The 27,484-nt window shown below is 35.9% G+C and overlaps 4 protein-coding genes across 5 annotated transcripts; 2 read left to right on the top strand and 2 right to left on the bottom strand.

Annotated features, from left to right (window-relative positions):
• The first annotated feature begins 2,049 nt into the window (after positions 1 to 2,049).
• On the top strand, positions 2,050 to 4,944 carry LOC120181242 (glycine--tRNA ligase, mitochondrial 1-like). Its single transcript, XM_039186408.1, has 9 exons — positions 2,050 to 2,272; positions 2,348 to 2,733; positions 2,877 to 2,994; positions 3,107 to 3,301; positions 3,385 to 3,609; positions 3,702 to 3,761; positions 3,863 to 3,943; positions 4,029 to 4,434; positions 4,526 to 4,944. Exons 1-9 carry the CDS (start codon positions 2,087 to 2,089, stop codon positions 4,753 to 4,755), a joined length of 1,887 nt encoding a protein of 628 aa, XP_039042339.1. The 5' UTR covers positions 2,050 to 2,086; the 3' UTR covers positions 4,756 to 4,944.
• A 331-nt stretch (positions 4,945 to 5,275) lies between these two features.
• LOC120181243 (chromophore lyase CRL, chloroplastic-like) lies at positions 5,276 to 7,388 on the bottom strand. The gene is made up of 8 exons (XM_039186409.1): positions 7,115 to 7,388; positions 6,985 to 7,034; positions 6,727 to 6,787; positions 6,601 to 6,636; positions 6,406 to 6,456; positions 6,069 to 6,161; positions 5,666 to 5,770; positions 5,276 to 5,470 (listed from the first exon to the last, which is right to left on the bottom strand). Exons 1-8 carry the CDS (start codon positions 7,268 to 7,270, stop codon positions 5,291 to 5,293), a joined length of 732 nt encoding a protein of 243 aa, XP_039042340.1. The 5' UTR covers positions 7,271 to 7,388; the 3' UTR covers positions 5,276 to 5,290.
• Positions 7,389 to 9,455: 2,067 nt separating this feature from the next.
• LOC120181311 (calnexin homolog) lies at positions 9,456 to 11,946 on the top strand. The gene is made up of 6 exons (XM_039186475.1): positions 9,456 to 9,672; positions 9,776 to 9,845; positions 10,026 to 11,149; positions 11,220 to 11,291; positions 11,384 to 11,497; positions 11,579 to 11,946. Exons 1-6 carry the CDS (start codon positions 9,583 to 9,585, stop codon positions 11,708 to 11,710), a joined length of 1,602 nt encoding a protein of 533 aa, XP_039042406.1. The 5' UTR covers positions 9,456 to 9,582; the 3' UTR covers positions 11,711 to 11,946.
• A 1,295-nt stretch (positions 11,947 to 13,241) lies between these two features.
• LOC120181365 (ribonuclease TUDOR 1-like) lies at positions 13,242 to 19,193 on the bottom strand. Of its 2 annotated transcripts, none has more exons than XM_039186519.1 (17): positions 19,087 to 19,193; positions 18,569 to 18,743; positions 18,228 to 18,302; positions 18,009 to 18,125; positions 17,811 to 17,915; positions 17,503 to 17,709; positions 17,200 to 17,412; positions 17,016 to 17,123; positions 16,291 to 16,461; positions 16,014 to 16,211; positions 15,573 to 15,938; positions 15,244 to 15,471; positions 14,980 to 15,168; positions 14,806 to 14,886; positions 14,535 to 14,729; positions 13,814 to 14,191; positions 13,242 to 13,731 (listed from the first exon to the last, which is right to left on the bottom strand). In XM_039186519.1, exons 2-17 carry the CDS (start codon positions 18,725 to 18,727, stop codon positions 13,525 to 13,527), a joined length of 2,997 nt encoding a protein of 998 aa, XP_039042450.1. In that variant the 5' UTR covers positions 18,728 to 18,743; positions 19,087 to 19,193; the 3' UTR covers positions 13,242 to 13,524. The 2 variants fall into 2 exon arrangements, with proteins under 2 accessions (XP_039042450.1, XP_039042451.1); XM_039186520.1 differs by having other exon boundaries at positions 13,561 to 13,721.
• Between the last annotated feature and the right edge of the window lie 8,291 nt (positions 19,194 to 27,484).

Here is a 27,484-nt window from a genome sequence, read left to right as displayed (position 1 = left end):
TTTCTAGAAGGGAAACAAAATCATTCGAAGGGAAAAATAATTGGAAAACCATGCACTTGTCAAAAGTGAGGCCGACGCGTTTATGAAGTTCGTCAACATATTATTTTGGGGAACATTTCATAATATCTTATACCAATATATTAACGTTCTTTTCTAGAAGGATAATACTAGCAATACAATCCTATTAATTAGAAAATATAGAGGTAACCCATATAAATTATCATAATAAATAAAATTAATCAATATATATTCAATTTAAAATATTTTAAAATAAAATTAATCTTAGTAGTAAAAGAGAATATTATACTCTTTAAATGTATTGAGTTCGAGCAAATATGTTTACGTAAATTATATAATTATTCACTTTAAACTGTTAAAAAAAATAAAACTAAAGCATAACAAAATTTAATCTAAAATAAATTTATATAATTTACGTACGATCAAGTTGGAACTTGAGTGACTTTTCAAGGGTGAAAGGACCCTCTTTTGTAATAGAGAAAATATAGAATTAGGGTTTTGAACTCCGACGAAAATTGGGCTCCGCTTTCTTGGATCGACACCCTAATAAAAGGGCTTAGAATAAGATGGTTCATCGAGTGCAGCAAACATAGTCTGGGCTTTTGATTTTAGATTTGCTTTATGATAATAATATTTAGAGTAAATTACACGTTTAGTATTAAAATTATTATTTTTATTTGTTTAACTATTTGTTGTTTCAAAATCATATTTAATATTATGTTTTAATTCTATTTTTTATTTACTTTTAAAAAATTAATGTTGATGCTAACGTGTAACCATAAAGTAAAGTCACATCGTCGTCGTAAAAATTTTAAAAATGTTATATCAATATGGTAGGTGACCAAATTAAAACTAAAATATAACACTAAATATAATTTTGAAAAAAAATAATAAGTTGGTGACCAAAATTAGAACGAAAATGATAATTAGGATATTAAATATATAATTTACCTAGGATTTAAGAGTCAATGAATAAAGATATATTAACAAAATTACCTCCAACATTTGCACAAATGATCATTTTAACCCTCAGCGTTTTATTTTGGAGTAAAATCTCTCCCATTAAATGAAAATTGTTAGTTGACTAATTACTAATGTTTTATATAGACGTGACAAGTCTATATGTAATGTCACTTCAGTGAAAAAACATTTTTAAATAAACTATAATTATAATTAATTACATATACACTTATAAAAATATATTTAAAAATAATTTACAAATATTTTTGATGACGTGACATCACATGTGGACCCACCACATCAATAGGAAACGTTGACCGTTAGTCAACTAACGATTTTCTTTCACCCAAATGACATTTTATTCTAACACAAAATGTTAAAGACCGAAATGCTTAAAAATAGGATAAGAGATAAAGGGATCATTTGTACACATGTTTAAGGTAATTTTATTATTATGCGATGAATAAAGTGATGTATACTAATATCATGAAGTTTACTTATGTCAAGAAGGTTTGGTTCAAAAGTACTAAATAACGTTTAGATGGCCGAGTTGATCCAAGGCGCCAGTTTCAGGTACTGGTCCGAAAAGGGCATGCGTTCGAATCCCATTATTGAGAAGACTTTTTATTTTAAATTTTGAAGTATAAAACTCTAATAAGCTCCCTGCGCATGCTAGTATATAACAATTTTAGGCTTAACGAATTCTTCTAATGATCATATTGTAATATTACATTTTTATTAGTTTATTTTAATTATTTATTCGTTTTTTTTTTAAGTTATAGCTAAATTATTCGTTAGTACGGCGCTGGTTGGCGCCACCGTTGCTTCCCCGCGGAGAGGAAGGTTCCACGGAAGAATTGCTATCAACATTGAGCGCCCAACGCACAAACAAAATCGTATCTTTCAAGGCACTCAAAATATCTAACAGGACCACCATCGTTAAAGTCTTTAGATATTTACCAAAGTTTTGTGGAATCTCCATCAATGCTGGCGAAAACGACTGCAGAGGTCGAAAAGGTATCAGATAAGAAGAAGATGGGAGAGAATATCTTAATGGTTAAAGCACTTCCAAATCAAAAGGAGTCAGCGGCGTTGAAAGCTAAACTACATGGCGAGTAATAGCGATAGTAACGTCACTAACCGGGATGCTTTCCGTCAAGCCGTCGTTAACACCCTCGAACGACGGCTATTCTATGTACCGTCGTTTAAGATTTACGGCGGAGTTGCCGGGTTGTATGATTATGGGCCACCCGGATGCGCTGTTAAGGCCAACGTCCTAGCTTTCTGGCGTCAGGTTAGAATTCGTTTAGTCTTATGGCAAAAGAATTAGTCGTTTGCTTAACAGTTTCGAGTTCTTTTGTTATCGCAGCATTTTGTGTTGGAAGAGAACATGTTGGAGGTGGACTGCCCGTGCGTGACGCCAGAAATTGTGTTGAAGGCATCGGGCCATGTCGATAAATTCACGGACCTGATGGTGAAAGATGGGAAAACAGGAGCCTGTTACCGTGCCGATCATTTGCTGAAAGATTTTTGCAAAGAAAAGCTAGAGAAGAAGGATGTTAGCATCACAGCCGACAAGGCTGCTGAGCTGAAGCATGTTCTGGCTGTGTTGGATGACCTTTCTGCTGATGAATTGGGTGAAAAGATTAAGGAATACGCCATTGTTGCTCCAGATACTAAGAACCCGCTTTCTGATCCCTACCCTTTTAATCTCATGTTCCAAACCTCTATCGGTCCATCTGGGTTGAGCCCCGGGTGAGTTTCGGGTTCAGTTACATACCCTTTTTTTAGCTTCATTCGTGTGTCGTGTTACTCAGACTCGGGTATGAAAAATGAAGAGTCGGAGCAACATAGTTTGTGTGTAAGGAGTCTTGATTCGAATGTTTCAAAATATGCAGGTTTATGCGGCCTGAGACAGCTCAAGGCATATTTGTTAACTTCAAGGACCTGTATTACTATAATGGAAATAAGCTCCCTTTTGCTGCTGCACAAATTGGTATGGCGTTTAGAAATGAGGTATAGAACTTTTAATACATGGTACATATTGTTTGTATTTCCTTCTGATCATATCAAGTGGTAGGGATAGGGGTTATTCTGGAAGTGAAATGGCTAACATTTCATACTGCAGATATCTCCCCGACAAGGTCTATTGAGAGTCCGCGAATTTACGCTAGCTGAGATCGAGCATTTTGTGGATCCTGAAGACAAGTCACATCCCAAATTTCCCGAAGTTTCGAATTTGGAGTTCTTAATGTTCCCAAGGGAGAAGCAAGTGTCTGGACAGCCGGCAGAAAAAACATGCCTCGGTGAAGCAGTTTCAAAGGTTTGTTGGTTCAAGTCCAGTTTAATTTCAGCCTATTTTTGCATCATGTAGTCACAATTTATTGTTTGTTCATAACTGCTCAGGGCATTGTCAACAATGAGACACTGGGGTATTTTATCGGAAGGGTGTATCTTTTCTTGACATATCTGGGTATCGACAAAGATCGATTACGTTTTAGGCAGCATCTGGGGAATGAGATGGCTCACTATGCTGCAGACTGCTGGGATGCTGAAATAGAATGCTCTTATGGCTGGATCGAGTGCGTTGGTATCGCAGATAGATCTGCTTACGATTTGCGAGCTCACACGGTAAGCAAACAATATAACTTAAGATATTGATTAACCTAGTTATACAGAACTGACTGGTATATTTCATGCATGTTTCTTGTACTCTATGATAGGATAAGAGTGGTGTTCCCCTTGTGGCACATGAAAAATTTGCAGAACCTAGGGAAGTGGAGGCAAGTCTCTGTTTTTATCAGTTATAACTGGGTGTATCATATATGTTGTTGCCTAGCTGTTTTTATCATATAACTGGGTGTTTCTTGGGCTGTGATTTCAGAAACTCGTCATCGTGCCGGTAAAAAAGGACCTCGGCCTTGCATTCAAGGGTGACCAAAGAATGGTTTGCGAAGCACTCGAGGTAAATAAAAACGAAATAGTTATTGATCGGTGCACTATGCAAACAGAGGGTGGAACATTATGCTGCATTTCCTGTTTGTATGCAGGCCATGAGTGAAAAAGAAGCTATGGAAATGAAAGCTGATTTGGAGTCCAAGGGAAAAGTGGAGTTCCATGTATGCACTCTAGCTAAAACTGTTACTATAAGGAAGAGCATGGTGACAATCGCCAAGGAAATAAAGAAGGAACATCAGAGGGTTTTCACTCCATCAGTGATCGAGCCATCTTTCGGTATCGGACGAATAATCTACTGTCTTTACGAGCATTCGTTTTACACAAGGCCCAGCAAGACCGGTGATGAGCAGTTAAACGTTTTCCGTTTCCCTCAGATCGTAGCACCGATCAAATGTACCGTGTTTCCACTAGTGCAAAATCAAGAATACGAGGAAGTTGCTAAACACATTGCTCATATGTTAACTGCTGCTGGGATATCATATAAAATTGATATTACAGGTATGCACCGATGTTGCTAAACAACCAGTCTTGGATTTGCGGTCAAACCAGATGAATTTAGATGGACTTGTTTGTATTTTTCCATCTACAGGTACGTCTATAGGGAAGCGTTATGCTCGAACGGATGAACTTGGTGTACCGTTTGCCGTAACAGTGGATTCAACTTCCTCGGTGACAATCCGGGAGAGGGACAGCAAAGTTCAGATCCGTGTTAACGTGGAGGAGGTAGCGAGTGTGGTGAAAGAAGTGACAGAAGGTCAAAGCACTTGGAATGACATGCTCTCGAAATACAATGCTCCACAGGTTCCGGACGATGAATGACCTGAACCCTAGAGATTTTAGCTCTGCTAGTTGCATATGGACTGTGGAATGATTCTTCTATCATCCGGGTTTTACTTTTTTCAGTGCTCATCTTGTTAATATGGATCATACTGCTCTACTGGGATATTGGTTATTATACAGTGAGATTTGGAACTAAAGTTTGAGATTCAAATACGACTTTCCACACATTAGACAAATGCCTAACTAGTCACCCATCTCTCTTCCCTCAATTTAAGCAAGTCGCGAACAACTCGCGACGCTGTAAACGGAGCTAGAACCCGCGTCAGTGTTCCGTTCGAGATAACAAATGTAATAAGTAATCCCGAGAATCTTCCGGAGTCTGCACTACAAATTCTGGGAATTTTGAGTTGTTGAATGAAATCAAGCAATCTCACCCCATAATCTACCTTTTCATCTGTCAACCACTTTAACAAATGGAGAAGAAGTTTACAAAAAAGAAATGACAAATATTAACTAAAGAGCAAAGCCATGGAACTTCACTCAAGCTTGTGTAAAAGAGTTCGAATTTTACAGATTATGAAGGGGCAAAGTTTAGATTGAAACTAGATGCAGACACAGGCGCAGGCTTGAATTCATAAGGACCTTCCTTCGCTCCCCAAACCTGATTTCCATCGTCATCATAACCCCTATCCCAGGTATGTATCTCATTGTTCTTCAAAACCGACAATTCTGAAGTGCAGTGTGTTGCTCCATTCTGGTAGGAAAGCGAGGAAAAAAAATAGAAATGCATAAAACATCTTTCATTGCAATAGAAAAGATCCGGACTAATTACTTGTTAAATAATCATCCACCACAGTGATATGAGATAAATCATGTCGTTATCGTAGTCCGGATTGCAAGGTGCACCACAAAGTAAATGACAAACATGATTGAATGGTGAGGAATATACCCATGAATTTGGGAATCCGCCTGGTGGAGTTGAGCCTTCGTACAGACAGCGTTTCCCCCTCTCACAGCGTTTGAGATGTATAGTTGTCAGATGTTCAGCAACATCCTGTTAAAAAATGCAATATAATTAACAAAATGCGATGCAAAGTTGCTAAAATGGCTAAATCTCGGCATTCAACTTGAATCTAAACAGGATGATTATTGGTAGTTAAATTGCAAACAATTACCAACCACCTAATGGCCAAAAATGAAAACGATAAGCATAATAAGCCATAAGCAAGATAGAGACAGCCAATGTGCGGAACATGCAATTGAAACCCGAGAAAAGCTTCAAAATGCGTAAGAAAAATCAGAGGAACCATATACATGCCATGCACGAAAGATAATAATGTGAAAAGGCTTACATCAATAACTTCTTCAGGCAGAGGGCGTTGATCCCTTGCACGATCACAGAAATTCTTGTATTCATCCATGTCTCTAATCGCATAAGTACCTACCTGTGGCCGTAAAATATAAGTTGGAAATCAAAATGCCAGCTACTTCCAGTGGGATCATATGAACGTAATGGGTGATCGAATAGATATTTAAAAATTATAAGCAGATCAGTATAGGTGAGCTTGTTTATAAACCCCTCAAACATAAGTGAGATTGTTCCACAGTATGCTTTTCACCTAATATCCTAAATATAAAACCATTCAACAAAAGAGTAAGGTCTTATGACAAATCAGAGCAGATTCAAACCTCTACATCACACTTCAAATCTTTCGGACAGGGCTTCACCATGTAAAACCTCTGCAACCAAAAGACTATCAGAATAACATGAGATAAAAGCATTTCACCGAAAAGTGATGCGCCAAGAACAAAAAACACAAATTCACTAAAACTTTCATCATCATAGATCGTGTGCTCGGTGTATCCTTTCGCAACATAGATTACCTGCCGAAAAGGTTTATGGGGAGTCCTCCAAAATGCCTAGTCCATAAGAAGTAAAAACAACTAAATTGATGAACATTATGGAAAATCGAAAACAAAAGATCGAATCGGGCATTGCGTCGAACAAACCTGTTCCGAATATAAAACCTTTGAACCATCCGCCATCTCTGTTGCCGGGCAAGTAAGCGTTCTACAATGATAACATTTTCTTAATTTTAGCATTATATAAAACACACACACACATAAGCCATAACCTAAACTAATAAACAAAGGCTTATTGTTTCCAAAGATGCATATGCTTTCCTTCAAGCTGAACCAAACAAACATGTAAACTAAATTAATTTCTTTCGTTTTTCCCCCTGTATACACGAAATTATTACACGGTACCTGATGTTGAAGTAACTATCTGGATTTCTAGAGGCTTGCTCCTGCGAGAACTACCATTTGGAAAACAGGGATTGAGACGAAAACGAAATGAAAAATGCTAAACAAAATTTCATAAATCAAGATGAAGAACCTTCTCGCCGCTAAGAGAGCGAGCAAGGATTTTGGCGTGGTCCCTGCGAGTGGTGGATTTGGTTAACCTTTTGAGGAGAAGAGCGCCTCCAATCAAAAGCAGAGTCTTCAAAATCAAACCTCGAGCTCGACTCCATCCATTCGAGTCCGACTCCATCCAGAGTCTTCTTCTCACCTCACCCAAACACCCACCATTTTTTATGATTATTCCTTGTTTTTTTCCTTTTACAGAAATTAAGATTTTGTGAATGGAAAGGTGAAGGATTCGAAGCTTTTCGTCTTTCTGAAACGAAATGAAACGGATGGGGAATTGGGCTTTCTGGTGTGGAGCACTACGAGTGTTCTCAGCGTTTGCCACGTATTCATAACTGTAATTACTTTGAATGGCACACATTAATTTATAAACTGGACTAGGATCTATTGTAGAAATTTAATTTATTGATAAAAACTAATTTAATAGTAATTTTATTTTTTCTATAATAATTAATAATATTTAATTTTTTATTGTTTACAAAATTTCAGAAGATAAAAAATTATATATATATTTTTGGCCAATACACATACTGCTAACATTAACATTCACTAGAAGCAACGATATCTTCTTGAAGGATATACAAGATTTCGGTTGGGGGTTCCAAGAATTCATGTCCACAAATGTAGCACCAAGCGATCGGTCTGGGAGTGTTTTAACTGTTGGACAATGTTCCGAGCATCGCTTTCCACCGCAACCGTCGGAAGCTAGAAGTCCACTGCCATTCTGATGCCATGGTGGATCGCTAAAGCTTCAACTAAACTGGATGCCCGATGATCTGGTAACGGAATACCACAACCAGAAATAACACGTCCTGCAGAATCTCGAAGGATGACACCAATGGCCGGGGAAGACGGGGATGATGGAAAAGCGCTGTCGACGTTTATCTTGAATGTTCCAGGCGGTGGTTTTGTCCAGCGTTGCGGATGCAGCAAAGAGTTCCGTATACCAGTCGATGATACCCATGGCATTCGCATAGGCCAATTGAATACCATGGCCAGTAGCGATAAGTTACCAACCCCGGATGAGTTGTCCTTCATGGAAGAACAGGTTCCGGCGATGCCAAACCTTCCACAGCAGAACTAATAAAGTGATGAAACGAAGGACAGACAGCTGATTCATCTTATGATCTAACCAGGCACCAAACGACGGAAATAAGATGGGATCGTCTGGCAAGGAGAATATAGGGTGGACATCACCACAATCTCGTAATACATGGGATACTGTCTCGTAACAAGCCATTAGAGGAGACCATGCTATCATTCTCTCACTGCTCCATCCGAATTCGCTTTTATCCGATCATTTTCGGGCCGTCTCCACTCCGACTGGACAGGAAGGAAGTCATGCTTCGATTCTGCTGCATGTGCATTTGCAGATGCAAATTCATTTGTCAACCTTAAACAACACAAAATAAAGTCTTCTCTTTGCTCAAACTCATGATCAAACTGCGAGCTACACCTATCTTTCCACAACTGCCAACAAATTGTCGTAAAAATAATTGTCCGATAAAAAATATAAAAAAAAACTTCAATTATATAAACACTAGCAACAAAAATGTCTAATTACTGGTATCATTGCTTTAATTATGTTTTTGGTGCCTGCCATAAAAATTTGTCTCAACCACCTTATGCGCAAATGCACAAAATTATCATACCCAAGGTTATAGTTAAGCTACAAAGTTCACGCCTATTTGAGTTTTATCGTATACAAGTTATTAATGTGTATTTTACAAATTTTATTTGGATTTATTCTGATCTTGATTCAAATTTATTTAATTATTGTCCAAAGTTAACACCAACAGAAGATTTAGACAAATTTATTATCATAAGGGTAAATTACGTGTTTAGTATCTAAACTATTAGTTTTGGTTCGCTTTATACATAAATTTTCATTTTTTTTTCAAAATCATACCTAAAGTTTAAATTTTGATTTCATTTTAGTATCTTGTTTAAAATTTAACGTTAAATTTTAATTTTTTTTTAAAGTTTAGGTGCTAAAATAGAATAAAATTAATAGTTTAGATACTAAAAGCATTAAGTTTTTAACAGTGAGATGCTAAAATGAAATTAAAACTAAACATTAAATATAGTTTTTAAAAAATAAAGTTTAAATATTAAAATAGGTGATATAGAGTTGGATTATGTTGAAACCGTTGGGTTTGCCAATGGGCCTTGGCCCGAACCAAAGTCAATTAAGAAGATCATATACTAATATCCTTCATAAGCTCTGTTGCCGATTGGGCTTACGTGGGAATTAATGATTCATTTGTTACACGTGGCATTACGTCCACTGCAACGGATATTATCTTCAAAATTCAGCAGAATACAGTTACAGCTTTGATTTTAGTCTTAGATTTAGATTCAGATTAAAGCAATCTATATATATATATATATAAGGAAAAGATTTTCAATCATAATCACAGTTTAAGTTTTCGATTGATGATAATGGGGCGTTTTGCGCTGCTTCTCTTCCTAGCATTCTCGACAGTGCAGTTCCTCTGCTTCGCCGCTGATGGTGATGATGATGTGGTAATTTATTTTTATATAATTATATTCACATCGATTTGCTATTTTAATCTGTTTTTTTTTTAATAAAAAAAGTGTGATTTTTGTTTGTTTGCATTGGCTATAGGTATTCTATGATTCATTTGAAGAGCCATTCGATGGGCGATGGACTCTCTCCAGTAAAGATGATTATAAAGGTGATTTCCTTTTTCGTTTTCTGTTTTGTGCCATTTCGTGTTGGAGATTGAGGTTGTCTGAACCTCCGGATGTATCGTTTGTGTTATCGACACGTTTTTCGAAATGACCTTGTTATATGATCTTCTTATTAGATGTTTTTCGGGGTGACATGTATATCGATGTGGTTTTCCGGGTTGCAGGTGTATGGAAGCATTCAAAGAGCGAAGGGCACGACGACTACGGGCTTCTCGTGAGTGAGAAGGCACGGAAGTATGCAATTGTGAAAGAGCTCGATAAACCTTTGGGTCTCAAGGATGGGACCACTGTGCTTCAGTTCGAGACTCGCTTCCAGAACGGACTTGAATGTGGTGGTGCATATCTTAAATACCTTAGACCTCAGGGGTCAGGATGGAAGCCTGAGGACTTCGACAATGAATCCCCTTACGCTATCATGTTTGGACCCGACAAATGTGGGCTAACAAACAAGGTGCACTTCATCCTGAAGCATAAGAATCCTAAAAGTGGGGAATTTGCTGAGCATCATCTCGGTAACCCGCCGGTCGTTCCATCGGACAAGCTTACTCATGTGTACACTGCCATCTTGAGGCATAACAACGAGGTTAGAATTTTGGTTGATGGACAGGAGAAGGCGAAGGCGAACTTCCTCTCAGCTGACGATTTTGATCCTCCACTTATCCCTTCTAAGACAATTCCGGACCCAGATGATAAGAAACCCAAGGACTGGGATGATGATGCCAAAATTCCTGATCCAAACGCTGTGAAGCCAGATGATTGGGATGAGGATGCACCTATGGAAATTGAAGATAAGGAGGCTGTAAAACCGGAAGGGTGGTTAGACAATGAGCCTGAGGAGATAGATGATCCCGAGGCATCCAAGCCTGATGATTGGGACGATGAAGAGGATGGTGAATGGGAGGCCCCCAAAATCGATAACCCAAAATGTGCAGCAGCCCCTGGTTGTGGTGAATGGAAGAGACCGATGAAGTCGAATCCAGATTATAAGGGAAAATGGAATCCTCCTCTAATTGACAACCCCAATTACAACGGTATTTGGAAGGCTCGGGATATCCCAAACCCGAAATACTTTGAGGTCGACAAGCCTGACTTTGAGCCTATTGCTGCAATTGGTATTGAGATTTGGACCATGCAAGACGGTATATTGTTTGACAATATTTTGGTAGCCAAAAACGAGAAGGTTGCTAAGTCATATCGGGATACGCAATGGAAGCCGAAATTCGAGATCGAAAGGAGAAAACTGAAGGCTGAAGAAGCCGATGGTTCGGACGAGCTTGAAGGTTTCCAGGTAATGCATCTGCATGCATTCTTGTTATTCAAGATTTTATAACTTAAAGTTGGTTATACCTTTCTTGCAGAAGAAGGTATTCGATGTCATATACAAGGTTGCTGATATTCCTTTCTTAAGCGCATACAAACTTGAAATCCTCGTAAGTTTTTCTGTAACATGTTCTTTCATATGCAAATTAATGTTTCAATCAGCGGATATCATTGAATAAAACGTCGAGTTTTTTTCTTTTAGGATTTAGTTGAGAGGGCTGAGAAACAACCCAACCTCACCATAGGTCTCCTGGTCTCAATTGTGGTGCTCATTGTCACGGTTTTCTTCATGTTCATTTCTGGTGGGAAGAAACAAGTGAGTCTTCCGAACACGCCGTGAATGGTAACTGTGTTTTGGTTTCGGTTTGAATTACTCATTCGATAACGATGTGTGCAGCCGAGTGTAGAGAAAAAAACAGAGGTCGCTGAGACGTCAAAGGATCAAGGAAGCAGCGGAGAGAAGGAAGGTGGAGAGGAAGAGAACAAAGAAACGGCCGGTGCTCCCCGCCGGAGGAGACGTGAAACTTGAAACATGTCGAAGAAAAAGAAGAGAGCGTTGCTGGTGATTATAAGTTTCACTTTTGGGCAAAATTTTTGCTATTTTGGTTGGTATTTGTTGATTTTTTTTGGTTTCACTTCCGAATGTGCAGAGGTGTGAATGAAAGAAGAGAGTGTAGATGAGACGTTTTGTTGTTACTGCCTAAGCACGGTTTGAGCATTTGAAGTTTATTTATGAAATGACTGCCAAAGCATGGCTTTTGTCAATTAACTTCAAGCAACCCGATGGATGCCATGGTTGTTGAGACTTCGACAATAAATTTCAATCTGACAAGGCTTTTTCTCTTTACCAAAACATTTTACTACATATAAATTATAAATTTAGTTATTATACTATAATTTAATTGTAATATTTTCAAGATTGAACAATAAAAAGACAATAGAATTAAATTTAATGATATAAAAGAATCAAAGTAATAAATAAAAATTAAATCTATTATTTACGTGTGTTGTTGAAAAAATATTATGGGACGAGAAGTTATAGGTTAGTGACCAAAAATAGTATGGGTTAGTTATGAGTTTAAGTTTAGACTTTTCTTTATGCTATTAACGATAAAAGATGGAAGTTTATCTTATTCAAAATATTCAATGTATCAGAGAAAATAACAATTTGACAAGTGATATTAATCAAGCGAGTAATGAAAAAACTGGACATGAAATTAGGAAAGATTGTTAAGCTTGTAATAACCAAGCGGCCATCTATATTAGTTATGAGCTGACCAAACATGTACGATAACCAAGCAACCTTGGGTATTGCAAAGATACTGTAAATTAATTGGAAGCTCTTGTTGACCAAAGACTAAATCAACATATTTCACATAAAAAGAAAATTAATTATACTGGAGTACCATAAAACCCCAACCTTGAGTTGTTCTTGTCAAATATAGTATTTATCTCTTGTATCTTAAAATGATGGCTTTGATGTCTTTTTCTTTATGTTATCAAATTTAGTAGTCTGATATTATAATAAATTTTAAAAATTACTGGACCCATTTATCGACCCAAGTGATTAAAAAAAGAAGAATTGTTTTCCCATTTATATGATAGAATAAGAAAGATTCTGCACTGAACAGATATTACCTCAAATTTGGACAGAAATTTCATGTCTCCTGATGGTTATAACCGTGTCAATTTCTTGCGAATCCACCGGCGACCATATATGATTACTAAGAGGCTGCTTGTTTACTTCAAAATGATTAAGCGTTGAATAATTCAAATATTGAATGATTTAAAAACTCTGTATGAATTAACTCTAAATGTGACATGATGTTTGATAATAACTCTGAATTATTCAGAATGTACTTCTGTGCTAATCATTCAACACTATTTTGCTGAATCAGACAACACAAAATCATTCAGAATCATTCAGATGTGCAAAACAAACGCGTTAAATGCTGAACAGTTCAGCATTGAATGGTTCCATTAAGAGACAAACAAACAAACCCTAAATCAATTACTACACTCACCACACACGTGCTTCTAAAGTTAAAAATACACAAATATATCCATAAAGTAACTCTTCTTAACGGGGGCAAAATTGTCTCTAATGTCTCCCTCGCATGGAAACAGAACAGAAACGCGACAGTTCAGCTTATTTAAACATGTTCAAAACAAATGTCAGCCTGGCTACCAAAAAAAAAGTCACATTTAAGCAAGTTTACGTTGAGAATCTCTTCTAGATATTCTTACTACTACCTATATAACTAAAAGAACTCAATTGGGGTAACCCCAACTCCCAATTTAATTCTGTTCGGGTTTATCTGAACTGATAAAATTATTAATATTTTATCGCTTAGCAGCCCCCGTCTTCTTGGCAACGGCCACCGAAAGAGGAGGGAGATCCTCATCATCATCCGACCCCACATCTCCATACTGCCAAATGCCACGCCTACCGGTTTTTGCCTCCTTCTGGAAGTTCTCTAAATTGTCGATCACTGATTTTCTGTCCTTGGATTCCCACCTCTTCCTTTTCTCCAGCCTAGCTAATCCATCCTGAAACAGTAACCAAGCAGTGAATAAGTGATATACGAGCATGGTACAATAATATGCCCTACATGTCCTACTCAAATCAAACCTGTAGCATTGCGGCATTAATGCTGAGGTCCGACTTCTCAGCAACGAGAGTTACAATGAGAACGGTGCCAGTTCCTTGTCCCTTGACTTTTCCACCGGAAACATCTCTTTCTTCTATCATAGCAGTAAACGGCAGCGAGCTCCCCAATGTCTGCTCGCTCAAAAACAGAGCAGCCTCGCTACCAAACTCATCATCGAGGCTTGGAACTTTAAGAAACGCAAGACTGCATAACTGAGCAAGCCCGGGAGATGCCGCTACTGAAGGATCAAGTGGTCGTAATTGACTGTATGGGACCTCCTCTTGATTTCCATAATCAATATAAAATACTTCAAACTTGTCATTTGGAGATTGAACTCCTCCTCGAGGTGCATTGACAATCTTCACAAGAGAAAGGAGGAACACAAAAGCATGTCAAATGGCATACAGAGATGAATAACAAGCATGCATACAGACAAGCATAAAATGAAAAAGCCAACCCCAAAAAAATTTAAAATATAAACCATGTTTCCTAATATCTTGTTACATAGAGAACCTTATGCATTTTCACATTATCTATCATCAATTTTGAATATGTTTAAAAACAGAACTCGTCCTTCAGTCGGCATTTAAATCTTATTAGGGTGTTACAACCACAGATTTTATAAGCAAAGTCACAAGGAAGATTAGGCGCTTTGAAAAAATAAAAACATAAAGGATTGAAAACCAAGTAGATGGAACTAACCATTGCACGATTCCAGGAATTATCCATGCTAAACTGAGCAAGGACAATGTCACCCTTCTTAGGATTAAAAGCACCGATCACAGGAGCTTCTTGAATATTTAAAGATGCAAGCTGTTTTTGAATAGCTGATACTCTCTGATCTCCCACTGTCTGGACATAAAATTTTCCACCACCCAATACTTCTGTAACAACCACCTGAAAATAACAAGAAAAAGTAATTCGCCAGTTCATGTTAGTTAGAAAGCACTGTTTAGTTGAGTTCCTAGAGCACCTGTAGCAGTTCTTTTTGTTTGCTTTCGACAGCGGCTTGTCCATTGGAGACTTCCTCTCCTTCAACATAGTTCTCCCAAATCTACAAATAGAAGCGCAAAGATAAATAAATACAAACAGTTCAACTAGCACTACCAAAAGAACAATGGGGAAAAAGAAACGAACTGCTTCTTACTTTAAGCTTCTGCCTCTTGGCTGATTGCTCAGCCTGTTCAAGAAGATGAGCATCAGGAATCCTATCATTTCCAAATGAAGTTTGTAGCTTAGCCAAGCCAGCCTCAAGGAGCGTCACAGCCATATTGGTTTTCGACTCCCACAAAGATCCCAAAAATGTTCCGGTTCTATCAACAGTTTCAATTTCAACCTATGTAGAAAAGCATACATTAAACAAAACAAAAACGAAATGGCAGACAAGTAGTTCACAGAGAAAGAATGATACCACAACATCTCTCTGCATGATCTTTCGTCTCATCAGTGCTATGGCTTCATCCGAGTAGGGCTCCTCACGACCAGGACACCTGACACCAGAAAATGAAAAGGCAACACTACAAGTTTCCTTCGGGATCAGTAACTTAAAACGATGACCACTTAGGACAAATTCCACAACAGCTGGAATCCTGCCCCGATTCAAGAATGGCAGGAAATCTCTAGCTTTCTTGGCTGATGCCTGGTATTAGACAAGACAGACATATATGGAAGTTGGAATTCAGACAAGATATAGAAATATTCCGTCAAGAAATAATTAACATAAAAGGAGAAACTTCTAACCATTGTAAGGTCTTGTATATGCATGACTGGAGGATCCTTCGCAGAATGAATGCCTTTCTTTCCAGAAATAGAACGGGATTCAGCAGCCAGAAGGGCATCATAATAGTTTGATCTTTCCTCAAAATCTCTATGTCTTGTCACAGTGCCAAAGCCGCGTCCAACGACCAACTCCGCCAAATTCAAGCCAGGTTGCTGGTTGCCTGCTGTGGATGGAGTTGTAACAGCAACCTCATCACCATCACCCTTGATAGAAGACATAAGCAAAACTGAGCCAAAATCCATTACCCTTGAATCTCCAGGTGCAGCAGCAGCAGCAGCTCCATCTGCCATGGTGACCTTCCTGGAATATTCCATTTGTACAGTCACCTGACAAAAGCAAGTTGACAAATTATAAATAAATGTTCAACACTACCACAATAAGAATTGAAAAAGTATTCAAACCTGTTTTCCAATAAGCCGTGTTCTTAAAAACTCTTTTGCTTCACGGGCATAAGCAGCTGGCTTTTCATCTCTACGAGGATTGCCCATTTTTGGACATCTAATGCTTGAAAGATTTACTCGGCGCTCTGCAAGAGGACTTCCATAAGGGATAGAATCATCAGCCACAACAATGCAGTCCCCACTAACAACCTCCACAACCTGAGAAATTATACACCATAAATAATTACAGAAGCAATAACTTGCTAATACAAATAACATAAGAAATTAATTCTACTACCTTTCCTGTGAAATTTTGATCACGAATTGCCTTGGAGTTTGTAGCTGGTGGTACATAGTTTGTCCACATCCTCAGCCGAGCCTTCTTGGCTTGAAGTTCTGCAGACTTCAACCGCCTCTTGTTATCATCCTCCATCATATTTGCACTCCACTCAACATATTTTGCTAGACCCTTTATTTGAGAATAAATGGTTAGGATGATAGATGAGGGGATGTGGAGAGGGAGAGAGAACTCAAAATATATCAACACGAATTCAAGAAAAGGATGCATGCGTAGTTTGTTTCATAAAAATATATGGATGAAAAGAACTCTGCTTGACCAAGAAACAGTTTTAGTTATAAACCCATGGAATTACATAATACAGTTTTAGTTATCAAGTGTCCATAGTTGTTAGGAAAGAGAAGGAATGCTAGAGAGCTAAACCAAAACATTCAAAGAAAAAAATTAACAATTTGTTTTAGAGAACAGAAATCAAAGATTAAAGATATTTCAAGTTAATCCTGTTTTATAAAATCTTTTAAAGAAGCATTATTTAAAAAAAAAGTTAATCTTTAAAAGATATTTCAAGTGTACAAAATTATCTAGGAAGGAAACATGATCATAGAATCATTGTTATCAAGAAACTGATGTTTTGAGGGTATAAAAAATTCAGGCATAGTTCAAAGTTGACATCATTCATTAGAATATATTTTAAGGTCGAAGCAAAACAAAATCCAAGAACATACATTTTCCACAAGCTCCATAGCGAGGTCTTTGGCTGTATCACCTTCAGGATAATAAACTGACCCGATCAAATTGCTAAATTTGTCAGCACCTTCAAGGACAATACGTATCTACAAAAACAACCTTGAATTTAGTCTACCATTCAAAATGAATGAACACAAGTCATCCTAAAGTATTTGTTCTCACTTCTCTATTCAGACAGCGAACTTCTGTGAAATACTTTGCTTCAGGTCCAAAGGGATCAGGGGAAACTTCAGCAGAAGCTGTCGACGAGGCAGCGAGCCTCTGTGCAGATGTTAAGGCAGCCGGTGCAGCTGAAACATCTCCATTTTGTTCATCTAAAGTAAAATCTGTTTCGACAACAGTTTCGGCAGCAGCCCTTCTACCCATTGATGGGGCCTAAATAAACAGGGTAAGATATTAAAAAGACAAACTCGTATGATAACCAAAAAATTAAATTAGAAAAAGGTCATGAATTAGATCTTATACCTGGATGCCAGCAACAAAGACTTGCACAAACTGAAAATCTGGAAGTAAATAGACTCGAACAGTACTGCCATCGCGAACCTGCTCAACAATACCTTGCATTGGCCTGCCCTTATTTGCAGCTAGAAGACCCATGGCATCCAAGTTACTTGGGTCACCAATGGCAGATGGAGGTAAATTACGTATAGAAGCCTCGGCAGCACCAGGCACCTACATTCGCAATTACAAGGACCATGCTCATTTAAAAACTACCCTTTGCTAGATCAGTGAGTCAAATATGTAATGGCTTTCACAAAGGGGGAAAAGATTACCTTGCTCCATCGGCCCAAACCTTCTTGTTTGGCTTGTTCTTCAAGACGTAGCAATTCAGCTAGAAAAGGACTCGCTTCCCCTTTCTGCTGTCCTTGTTCCCTAACCTGTACAAGCAAGGCTCAGTCAGTCTGTGTACAAAAGAAATATGGGGGAATTAACCTTTTCCAACTATTTTTACAAACCGAAAAGCAAATTACCTTTGCCCAGCCTCCAGAGACAACAAGCATTGCCACATTTTTGTCACCACCGAGATAAACAGACCCAAATTCTCGGCCTATGCTCGGTACTGTGTATTCAACTCTAAAAGTGACTTCCTGAGAACAGAATAAATTAATTAGATCCACAAAACCTTTTAAACAATCAAAGGCCACCAATAACAAGTAAAACAATGACCAATTAATTAAAAAGAAGCAGACTTTTCCAATGCAGAGCTTCCTTAAATACTCTCTGCTGTCCCAGGCAAATGGCTCATCAACACCTCCTCTACGGGCCTATTAATGAGACAAAAAGGAAAAGCAAATAAAACATCAGCTCCAAGTTTTCCTCAGAAGACATGCACCGGAAATTTTTATCTTAGATCTTCGCAATCATACAGTCAAAACACATAAACCAGTAAAACTCTCAAAAACAACTCTCATCCAACAAAATCATTATCCAAACAAAAAATAAATTAATCGGTAAGAAAAAGTCAAACATGCGAATCATAAATTTAATAGGAACCAAGCCAGAAGCAAACTTGCACTCGAATGAGCTTTACCAGTCTAGGAGCAATGAGAGATGCCAAGGTAATGGTTTTCTCAGGCGGAGGTCCAGGCCTGTTAGTGGTCAAAGCCGTTACCACCAAGCTATCACCCGATGGAACTGCTTTGACTCTCCCTTTGTACCATCCCGTGCCACCAGCTGCAGGTGTCGCCATCGTCAAAAGCTAAGATCTACATAAAAAAATCAACAAACACTCCATACACTAAATCGGTATTTCTATAAACAAAGATACTTGCAAATTCAAAATAACACAATTAAAGAAAAATAATCCAGATCTGTAACATCAGAATAATAACTTCATCAAAACGATCGAAAATTCATCGTTTAATATTACAACACGATACATGCAACACGAAAACGTCAAAATTTTAAAAACTTGATCTGTTAATTTCTCAAACAAGAGCAGCGAAAAAAACAAATATAAAATCAGTGCATGCAAAATCAGGTTACATCAATGCAAACGGAAGAGATCTAACAAAAAATATGGAAAATCATCGGCACTTATATCTTGACCTGGATCAGCTGAGGAAAACTGGAGCCTTATTGATCTATCACAATAATGGATAGAGAAGATACAAGATAGAGACGGCTATCGGGGAGAGATATAGGAGATCGTGTTAATAGGAGGGGCCAATGCGGTAGGCGATGTGGGCGATGTGGGCGATGAGTATTTATATACCCTCCTTTTTAGGAAAAATTACATGTTTGACACGAAATTTACTTAAATTGATCAGAGTGACAGGTGAATTTCCCTTTTGTTTAGCTTTCGGTAAATCATAAATTTTATACTTTTTAGATGTTTTCTGTTTTCATCACACTCAAATTTTACTTTTAACTTCAATAAAATTTGTCAAAAGGCACACAAGGTCCCTGAACTTTCCCAAAAAAAATCAATGTGGCTCTTATCATATTTTTTTGGATCAATGTGACCCTTCAACTCGAAAAAATAACTCAAAATGACCCTTTAACTAACGTTTTTCGTCATTGACCAACGATTCCGTTAATTCATATTGTAATAAATTGGGTAAATTACACTATTCATCACTCAACTATTTTCTTCTCTTCTATTTTGGATACTAAACTCTAAAAGTTCTTAATTTCAGAAACTTTAGAGACTTCAAGGACTAAAACTGTATTTAGCCCATTTTATTTTAAGTGCAAAATACACAAATTATCACTTTTGTTTCCGGGATAAATTACTAATTATGAGTTTTTTTGTAAACCCAAAATAATTCACGGATAAAGTATTAATTTACTTTTTTTGTAAACCAGATAGATTGAAGAATTTAAAATCGATTCATTCACCATTGGAGATATATGCAGGAAATCAAGTGCCCTCGATTTTTCACCTCATCAAATGAGAAACAAATTATAAAAAGCTTTTCGTTCTTCCAGTAAAGAATAAGGTCGATCAAGAAGATTGTGGTTGGTATAATAGCATAAATTCTAGCATACACAAAAATGGGCAAAACTTTCGAGATAATGTTCTGAAAGAAATTAATTCACGAGCTAATGCACTCCCAAGATTAATTGCTCAAATAGGGTGAAATCCACAGTGTTGGCCGTAGGTCGCCATGCACTCCGGGCGACCTACCCTTGCTCAAACATAGAGAATGAACGTGAGACTGAACGTGTTGCATGGCACATGCACGTCCTAACACATAGGTCGTCATGCCCTCCGGGCGACCTTGTAGGTCGCCATGCCCTCCGGGTGACCTTGTAGGTCGCCATGCACTCCGGGCGACCTACCCTCGCTCGGCTTCCCTCGGATTCTCTCGCATAGCTCGCTCGGTTGCCCTCGGATGCCCTCACATAGCTCGTTCAGATGGCCTCGGATGGCCTCGGTCGGATGGCCTCGGATGCCCAGCGTGTTGGGACGTGCATGGCACATGCAATCTCTTGTAGCTCGTCGGGAAGACATGGTGACCTAGTAAGTCGCCCGGAAGGCATGGCGACTTACGGCCAACACTGTGGATTTCACCTTATTTGAGCAATTAATCTTGGGAGTGCTTTATCTCGTGAATTAATTTTTTTCAGAACATTATCTCGAAAGTTTTGCCCAAAAAAATGCATCATTCTTGATGATATTTTTCAAAAAAAATCTTGAAAATAAGTCTGAATTAAGCCGAGTTATAACTCATTAGAAGATAATAATGTAATTTCTTAAAACGACAGTATATCTATCGAAGAGGAACAAAGGTGACATAGAACATACAATATACATAAAGAATATCTTGCGGTCCTAAATCATAATTTCAAATTAAAAAAGAATAGAGAACAAAAATAAAAAAGAATAGAGAACAAAAATCATTAATGGACTCAATAGTCAACTCTTAAAATGTTCAATTCCATGAATTCAAGGCTGAGTAAACTTTCTCCCAATAGAAAGCAAAACCCCCCAAACCTGATAGCACTCAAGAGACGTGTCACCTAAAACATCAAAATTTTAGGGACGGGAAACAAATAAAAAATCGAAAATTATAACTACTCATTTGTGGTGAAGAAGATAGGTTTGGAGAGGAAAACATATGAAAAACAAGGTAAATTGATATTATATCTCTGAATTATTTTGAGTTTATAAAAAGATCTATAATTAATAATTTATCCCTGAAATAAAATTGAGAATTTGTGTAGTTTATCCTTAAAATAAAATGGGTTAACTATAGTCTTAGTCCCTGAAGTCTCTAAAATTTTTAAAATTAAAAATTTTTAGAGTTTAGTGACCAAAATAGAAGAGAAGAAAATAATTGAGTGATAAACGATATAATTACATAGTTTATAATAATATTAATTAACGGAACCTTTTGTCAATGATAGAAAACTTAGTCCAAGGACCACATTAAGATTTTTTTTGAGTTGGAGGACCACGTGGATTCAAAAAATAAGATGAGGGGGATTTTTTTTAAGTTCAAGAACCTCAATATCTTTTTACTCAAAATTTTAATTTTTAATCTACAATAACTTCAAACCAAACTTCAATTATAGGGATGGTAAACGGGCGAGTCGGGTGCGGATACCCCCCTCCCCCATCCCCATACCCACCTAATATTTTTCAATCCACCACCCGCCCACCACCCATGATGGGTACAAATTTTCAAATCCACATCCGCCCACGCGAGTACATTCTCAAATCCATCCCCACACCCACTACCCACTAGCTACGTACCCGTCTAGACCCGCCTGACAGCAAACTTAAGTTATACATAAGCAACAAACATAAAAAAAACATGTCCATTAAGAAACATAATAAAATAATCCAAGGATTATCTAAGTTAAGTGTTAATATAGATCTTAAAATACATAAAACACCATAATAAAGGACATAATTAAAGTCTAGAAACATAAATGACAAACACATAATATTTTTGTTCTTTGGCACAACATTCTAAAATTTCAGGCAATATTTGTGACATATAATACTCCAGTATTACTAGGGCTGAGCAACGAAATCGAGAAAACCGAAAAACCGACACGAACCGAGTAAAACGGTTCGGTTCGATTCGGTTTGGCTTTAAACGGTTCGATTTTCGGTTCGGTTTAAAGGCTTCATTTTTTTGATTCGGTTCGGTTCGGGTTTTCCATATGAAACCCATTTGTTCCATATTGAACCGAATAGGCAATTTTTGTAAAAAAAAATTATAGTTTCAAGTGATTTTTTTATTGAAAAACCGATAAACCGAACCGAACCGAACCGAAAAACCCGAACCGTTAAAAAAACCGAACCGAACCGAAAAAACCGGTTTCGATTTTTTCGGTTTTTTTAACTATTCGGTTTCGGTTTCGGTTTAAATATTGAAAACCCGTTTATTTCGGTTCGGTTCAATTTTTGGTAAAAAGCCGAACCGAACCGAACCGAATACACCCCTAAGTATTACAATCATCATTCTCTATTTCCTCCAACTGAGAGCGCTCCAATTTAAATTCACTACTACCTACATATATAATAGAAAGTAAAACTAATATAAGTTAGTAACTAAACTTTAATAAGATAATTAAGCACAATTTGACAACTAATATAAATTAAATAATAATATTACCTTTAATATCGGCCCAAAGCCAATTTTGAGCATACATTAATGCTTCAATCGTCTCCGAAAATAGTCGACTACGATAAGGACCAATTACTCTTCCACCTATACTGAATACAGATTTTGATGGGACAGTAGAGACAAGAATGTCCAAAATATCATTTGCTATTTGTTGGAGAGTTGGATAAATTACATGTTATATCTTATACAATATTAGAATTTATAAGTTAGTCTCTAAAATTACACCTAAATTCATAATGGTCCAAAATTTAATGGATATTTAGCTGGGCGGGACAATGTGGGGCGGGCAGATGCGGGGCGGATGTGGGGCGGGTAATGTCTTAAACCCATTACCCGCCCACCACCCGCGACGGGTACCACTTTCTAAATCCATACCCGCCCACTACCCGCTAAAATTATACTCATCCCCGCCCTAATTGGAGCGGATACGGTGCGGAATCCATAAAATTGTACCCGTTTGTCATCCTATTCAATTCACAGTTAAATCATATTTATATTTATTTTTTCTCAACTTTGAAATGAATCGTATTTAAATAATTTTTAATTGAAATTAATATATTTATTACTATTTAATTTTACGATTAAATTTAGTATTTGTCATCAATTCAATTAAAAAGTGCAGTAAAATTTTCATAACTTTTTGTTATTTTATATTTATATAAATTTTTAATAAATTTAATAACGTTCATTAATTGTGTTTTGAGCTATGACTAAAAACTCCCTCATGTATGTCTTTTATCGCATCATTTATTATACTCTAAACATTGTTTTGTATAAATAAAAGTGTACATAAACATATTTTTAAGTATTTATATTATTATTTAAATATTTTATTAAGTTTAATATTATCAGTTAATATTGTAAATAAAAATATTAGAATTTATTATTTATAATTCAATTTTATCACTAAAAACTTTTATTCCTAAATCTTTTACTACAAAATTTGTAATATTTGATAATTTTTTCATAAAGATTTATAAGTATAATTGTAAACGTAAACTAAATTTAAAAAAGTTAAAAATCTAACCAAAATACTCGAATAAAATAAAGATTTAAAAGTATAATTGTAAACGTAAACTAAATTGTAAGATATTTTCCTATAATCGTTGATACAAAAATTAACCACCTAGATAACACAATGACCAAATAAGGAAAAAGTTAAAAATCTAACCAAAATACTCGAATAAAATAAAGATACAAACAAATCCGACTGCATCGACAAACGAATCACAAAAGAGGATGAAACTATTGAAAGACTCTGACAAATCACAAATTAGATTCAAGTGATATGAAAAACTATCTACGAACGTAAAACACGTATTCAAATCAATATGAGAGTCCAAAGCAGGGAATATCATCATGATAACAAATTAGCGTCATCTTAATCAGTCGTGACAATATCAAATATAACCCTGAAAAAATGAAAACAACAGAAAAAAATCGAAAACTATAAAAAAATAGAGATAAATGTACCACAAAGACAAATATAAACATATCATAAAGACATAATTATTCCTAAAAAACTAAAAAATAAAGAAAAAAATACAACCAACGGTCAACAATCAATATCTAAACTGATACCTACATCGACTAAACAAAATAAAAAAATTGATTTAATTTATAAAAAATAACACAAATTGTAAAAAAGAAAAAGTAGCGGCTATAGTTTAAAAGAGATTTCTATATTATTATTTAATTCAAACCAGACTCCAATGTTATATTTAAAATATCAAATACCAAATTCTAGTCATATTAATTCTTTAAAAAAATATTTGACAATTTTTTTACTATCTAGACGTTAAATATATTAGGGTAAACTATAACAATGACCACTTAATTATAGTTCTTTTTCATTTTAATCACCATTTTTGAATTTTTATCCATCATGTCACCCATATATTTAGATCTGTTCAATCATACCATCTGTCGTTAACGTTTAAAGGAAATACTAACACGGGAGTTAATAAAATTAATATAATTATATATTTAGTCCTTATTACTTACAATCTATCAAAATGATCATAATTTTAAATTAATTCAATATATTTAATCCTCCAATCATATGAAGGCATGTGTTAATGGTCACGATATCATTGCATAATTTTTAAATTTAATTTATATTTGATTTTAATATGTATCCTCTAATCATATGGTGACACGTGGCACCGTTTGATGGAAGGAAAATAAGAAGGCAAAAAAATATGAAAAATAAAAGTAATAATAGAACGACTCGAACCTTGGCCTCTTACTAAGGATGGGCATGGGTGGGGGGTGGGCCGGTTTTTTTGGGCGTTTCGACCTTAACTTGAAAATATATTATCTCGATCTTGCCTCGTCAATGGTTGCTAGTTTTTCTTCGCTCTGAACCTACCTCGACTTTTAGATTAAAAATAATATATTTTATTAAATTTATAATAATTAAAAAATATTTTAATACTATAAAAGTAAAATTTTCTAAAATTTTAAATATATATATATAATAGGTAAACTAATAATTTATATTAATTGGGTTATGCCGATAATTTTCACCTCAAATTCGGTCTCGTCCCACCCCAAAGTTATATATTATATAACCCGCCTCATCTCATGTTGAACCCAAAATTTCAAAAAAGAAAATCGTCCTTATTGGATTAAGTTTGATCAAAAAGTGTCAGGTTCAAATATTTTGACCATTCTTACTTATTACAAAATATAAAAAGAAATTTAACCTATCAAAAACAAATGTAATTATTAGTTAATAACTAAATACATGTTATATTTATCTAAAAATTAATTAGAATAAGATTTAATTTTAAGTCGTTATATTACTACTTTTGTTTTTACTTTTTTGTCATTCGTTATATAACCCGCCTCATCCCACGGTTAAATAATGAATACAATGGCAAAGAGTTGTTGCTGGCGCAATGGCAGAGGCCTGCTTATTTCCCTTGGAGACCATGGTTTGAATCTCCATAGCTAAATATAAATAAAATTAACAAAAGGCATACTACATTATCGTGACACGTGTTTTTACATGATTGGAGGATTAATGTATTGAATTAATTTAAAATTATGATAATTTTAATAAATTATATAGGTAATAAGGATTAAATATATAATTATAATAATTTTATTAACTACCACATCAATACTTCCATTAAATGTTAATGACAAGTAGTTTGATTAAATGTATTTAAATAGTTGAGTGACGTGATTGATAAAATTTTAAAAGTGATGGTCAAAATGGAAAGAGTTATAGTTAAATGGTCACGATATAGTTTACCCTAAATATTATAGCTCAACTTAACTGACTACACCAGGCAAGTAAAAGACAAAGTATCTCAGAAACTATATTTGCCACGTGTCTTTAAAGAAAGGCAAAGGGCCACGACACTCGAGTGATGAGTTTGATTGCTTGGTGGTACCGCACACGGGAATAAAGTTTGTTTGTTAAGGGACGTGGATAAAGCCTACATCACTTCTGCCCAAATTTGGTGCTTCCCATTGCTTATGGTGATTTTTGACAGGCTTGAAGCCATTGCCGTTGCCGGTGTCTGCGTTAAAGGGTGTTTAAAGAATTGAGTTCGCAGGATATATGTATATAACACTGAGAAAATTATAAAGAGATATTACTTTATAATTATTTTCATACTATTAAAAAAATTCTTATTAAACAATTAATTAAATTCTAAAAAATTTCGGACTTCTCATATTAAAATAAACTAAGTAACATTTTAGGTTAAAACAAAAAAAATATTAGGTTCTTCGTAACATAACAACTCATGTTAGTTGTAACCAAAACTTGTTTCATGATGGAGCCAATAAAAAAAACCAGATTAGCTCAATTGTTTCATGTAGTCATCCTTAATATCTGACATATAGCGGTTTGAAGTTACAAAACTTGGAAACTCATCCTACTCTTGAACAAGTTGATACTTAACAACGCAGTTAGGGAATGATACCAGCAATAAATTCAGAAACATTATCTCTACCCTCAAACCTAAATCATCTTACCGTCGATACGTTATTTGTAACCCCTAGACCCAGTCTATGCGTTTCGACTAAGTCTAGCGGATCACATCCATAATTTTTAAAGACATTTTCCGAAACCCTTATTCGATCAATGTAAAATCATATTATAAATACATTTATAAAAGGATATAATAAATTATGATAAAACCTAACTCATGAATATAAAACTAAATAGTTAAAAATTTAATTTTCAAAACATGTCGTAGAATTTGGATCACTATAAACCAATTATCAATAGCGGAATAATATTCATTTCTGAAACAAATACTTCAAATAAAGGCTCATGCTACCAAAATAAAGTCAACTTGAAATATAAAAGCATTACAAATAGATGTACTTCAAGATATATGTTGATTCTCCAAGTGCTCGATCTGGGGTATCTAACCAACAATATCTGAAAGGGAAAAAAACATTTTCGAAAAGTGAGCTAGGCTCAGTGTGTCTCAATAGTATAATAAAATCATAGTAGGTACAATAACCGAGTAATAGTTCAGTAAATCATCATAAAATCATAATGAAGTTTAACTTTTGAAACTCATAGTTTAACTTTTGAAACTTATAGTTTAAATCCCTTCTCCTGTACACCAACCGCAGTTCCCCAGAACTGCGTCCGTAGGGCTACCTTAAGCACACAACAAAAAGGAAGCCTACCTAAGGATAAGCTTTTGGGCCTGTATCCTTAGGTCCGTAGGGCTTACTCTAAGCACAAAGCAAAGAGGGCCAACCTAATAGAGCATCTTGGGGCTCGTGAGCCTACCCAAGAGTCCATTAAATCCGTAAGGTTTACCAGCTTGATCAAAGCTATACCTCCCTAATTCAATCCAACCCAAAATCAGTATTTCAAAAATACT

The sequence above is a fragment of the Hibiscus syriacus genome, unplaced genomic scaffold (genome assembly GCF_006381635.1).
Source record: "Hibiscus syriacus cultivar Baekdansim isolate YM2019G1 unplaced genomic scaffold, ASM638163v2 tig00112523_pilon, whole genome shotgun sequence".
In the NCBI taxonomy this organism is placed as follows: domain Eukaryota; kingdom Viridiplantae; phylum Streptophyta; class Magnoliopsida; order Malvales; family Malvaceae; genus Hibiscus; species Hibiscus syriacus.
The sequence above is the reverse complement of the archived record's forward strand: the minus strand, read 5'-3'. Positions and strand labels throughout refer to the sequence as shown.

Excerpts from the sequence above, each read along its gene's own strand:
- LOC120181365 (XM_039186519.1), bottom strand. The coding sequence starts at position 18,727 with ATGGCGACACCTGCAGCTGGTGGCACGGGATGGTACAAAGGGAGAGTC. Across the intron at positions 18,126-18,227 it reads GGAAGCTCTGCATTGGAAAA|GAAGTCACTTTTAGAGTTGA; the intron begins GTCTGCTTCTTT and ends TTCTGTTCTCAG. Across the intron at positions 16,212-16,290 it reads ATCAAAATTTCACAGGAAAG|GTTGTGGAGGTTGTTAGTGG; the intron begins GTAGTAGAATTA and ends ATAATTTCTCAG.
- LOC120181242 (XM_039186408.1), top strand. The coding sequence starts at position 2,087 with ATGGCGAGTAATAGCGATAGTAACGTCACTAACCGGGATGCTTTCCGT. Across the intron at positions 2,273-2,347 it reads TCCTAGCTTTCTGGCGTCAG|CATTTTGTGTTGGAAGAGAA; the intron begins GTTAGAATTCGT and ends TTGTTATCGCAG. Across the intron at positions 2,734-2,876 it reads CCATCTGGGTTGAGCCCCGG|GTTTATGCGGCCTGAGACAG; the intron begins GTGAGTTTCGGG and ends CAAAATATGCAG.
- LOC120181311 (XM_039186475.1), top strand. The coding sequence starts at position 9,583 with ATGATAATGGGGCGTTTTGCGCTGCTTCTCTTCCTAGCATTCTCGACA. Across the intron at positions 9,846-10,025 it reads CAGTAAAGATGATTATAAAG|GTGTATGGAAGCATTCAAAG; the intron begins GTGATTTCCTTT and ends TCCGGGTTGCAG. Across the intron at positions 11,292-11,383 it reads CATACAAACTTGAAATCCTC|GATTTAGTTGAGAGGGCTGA; the intron begins GTAAGTTTTTCT and ends TTTTTCTTTTAG.
- LOC120181243 (XM_039186409.1), bottom strand. The coding sequence starts at position 7,270 with ATGGAGTCGGACTCGAATGGATGGAGTCGAGCTCGAGGTTTGATTTTG. Across the intron at positions 7,035-7,114 it reads GCTCTCTTAGCGGCGAGAAG|TTCTCGCAGGAGCAAGCCTC; the intron begins GTTCTTCATCTT and ends TCCAAATGGTAG. Across the intron at positions 6,637-6,726 it reads AGGTTTTATATTCGGAACAG|GCATTTTGGAGGACTCCCCA; the intron begins GTTTGTTCGACG and ends CTTATGGACTAG.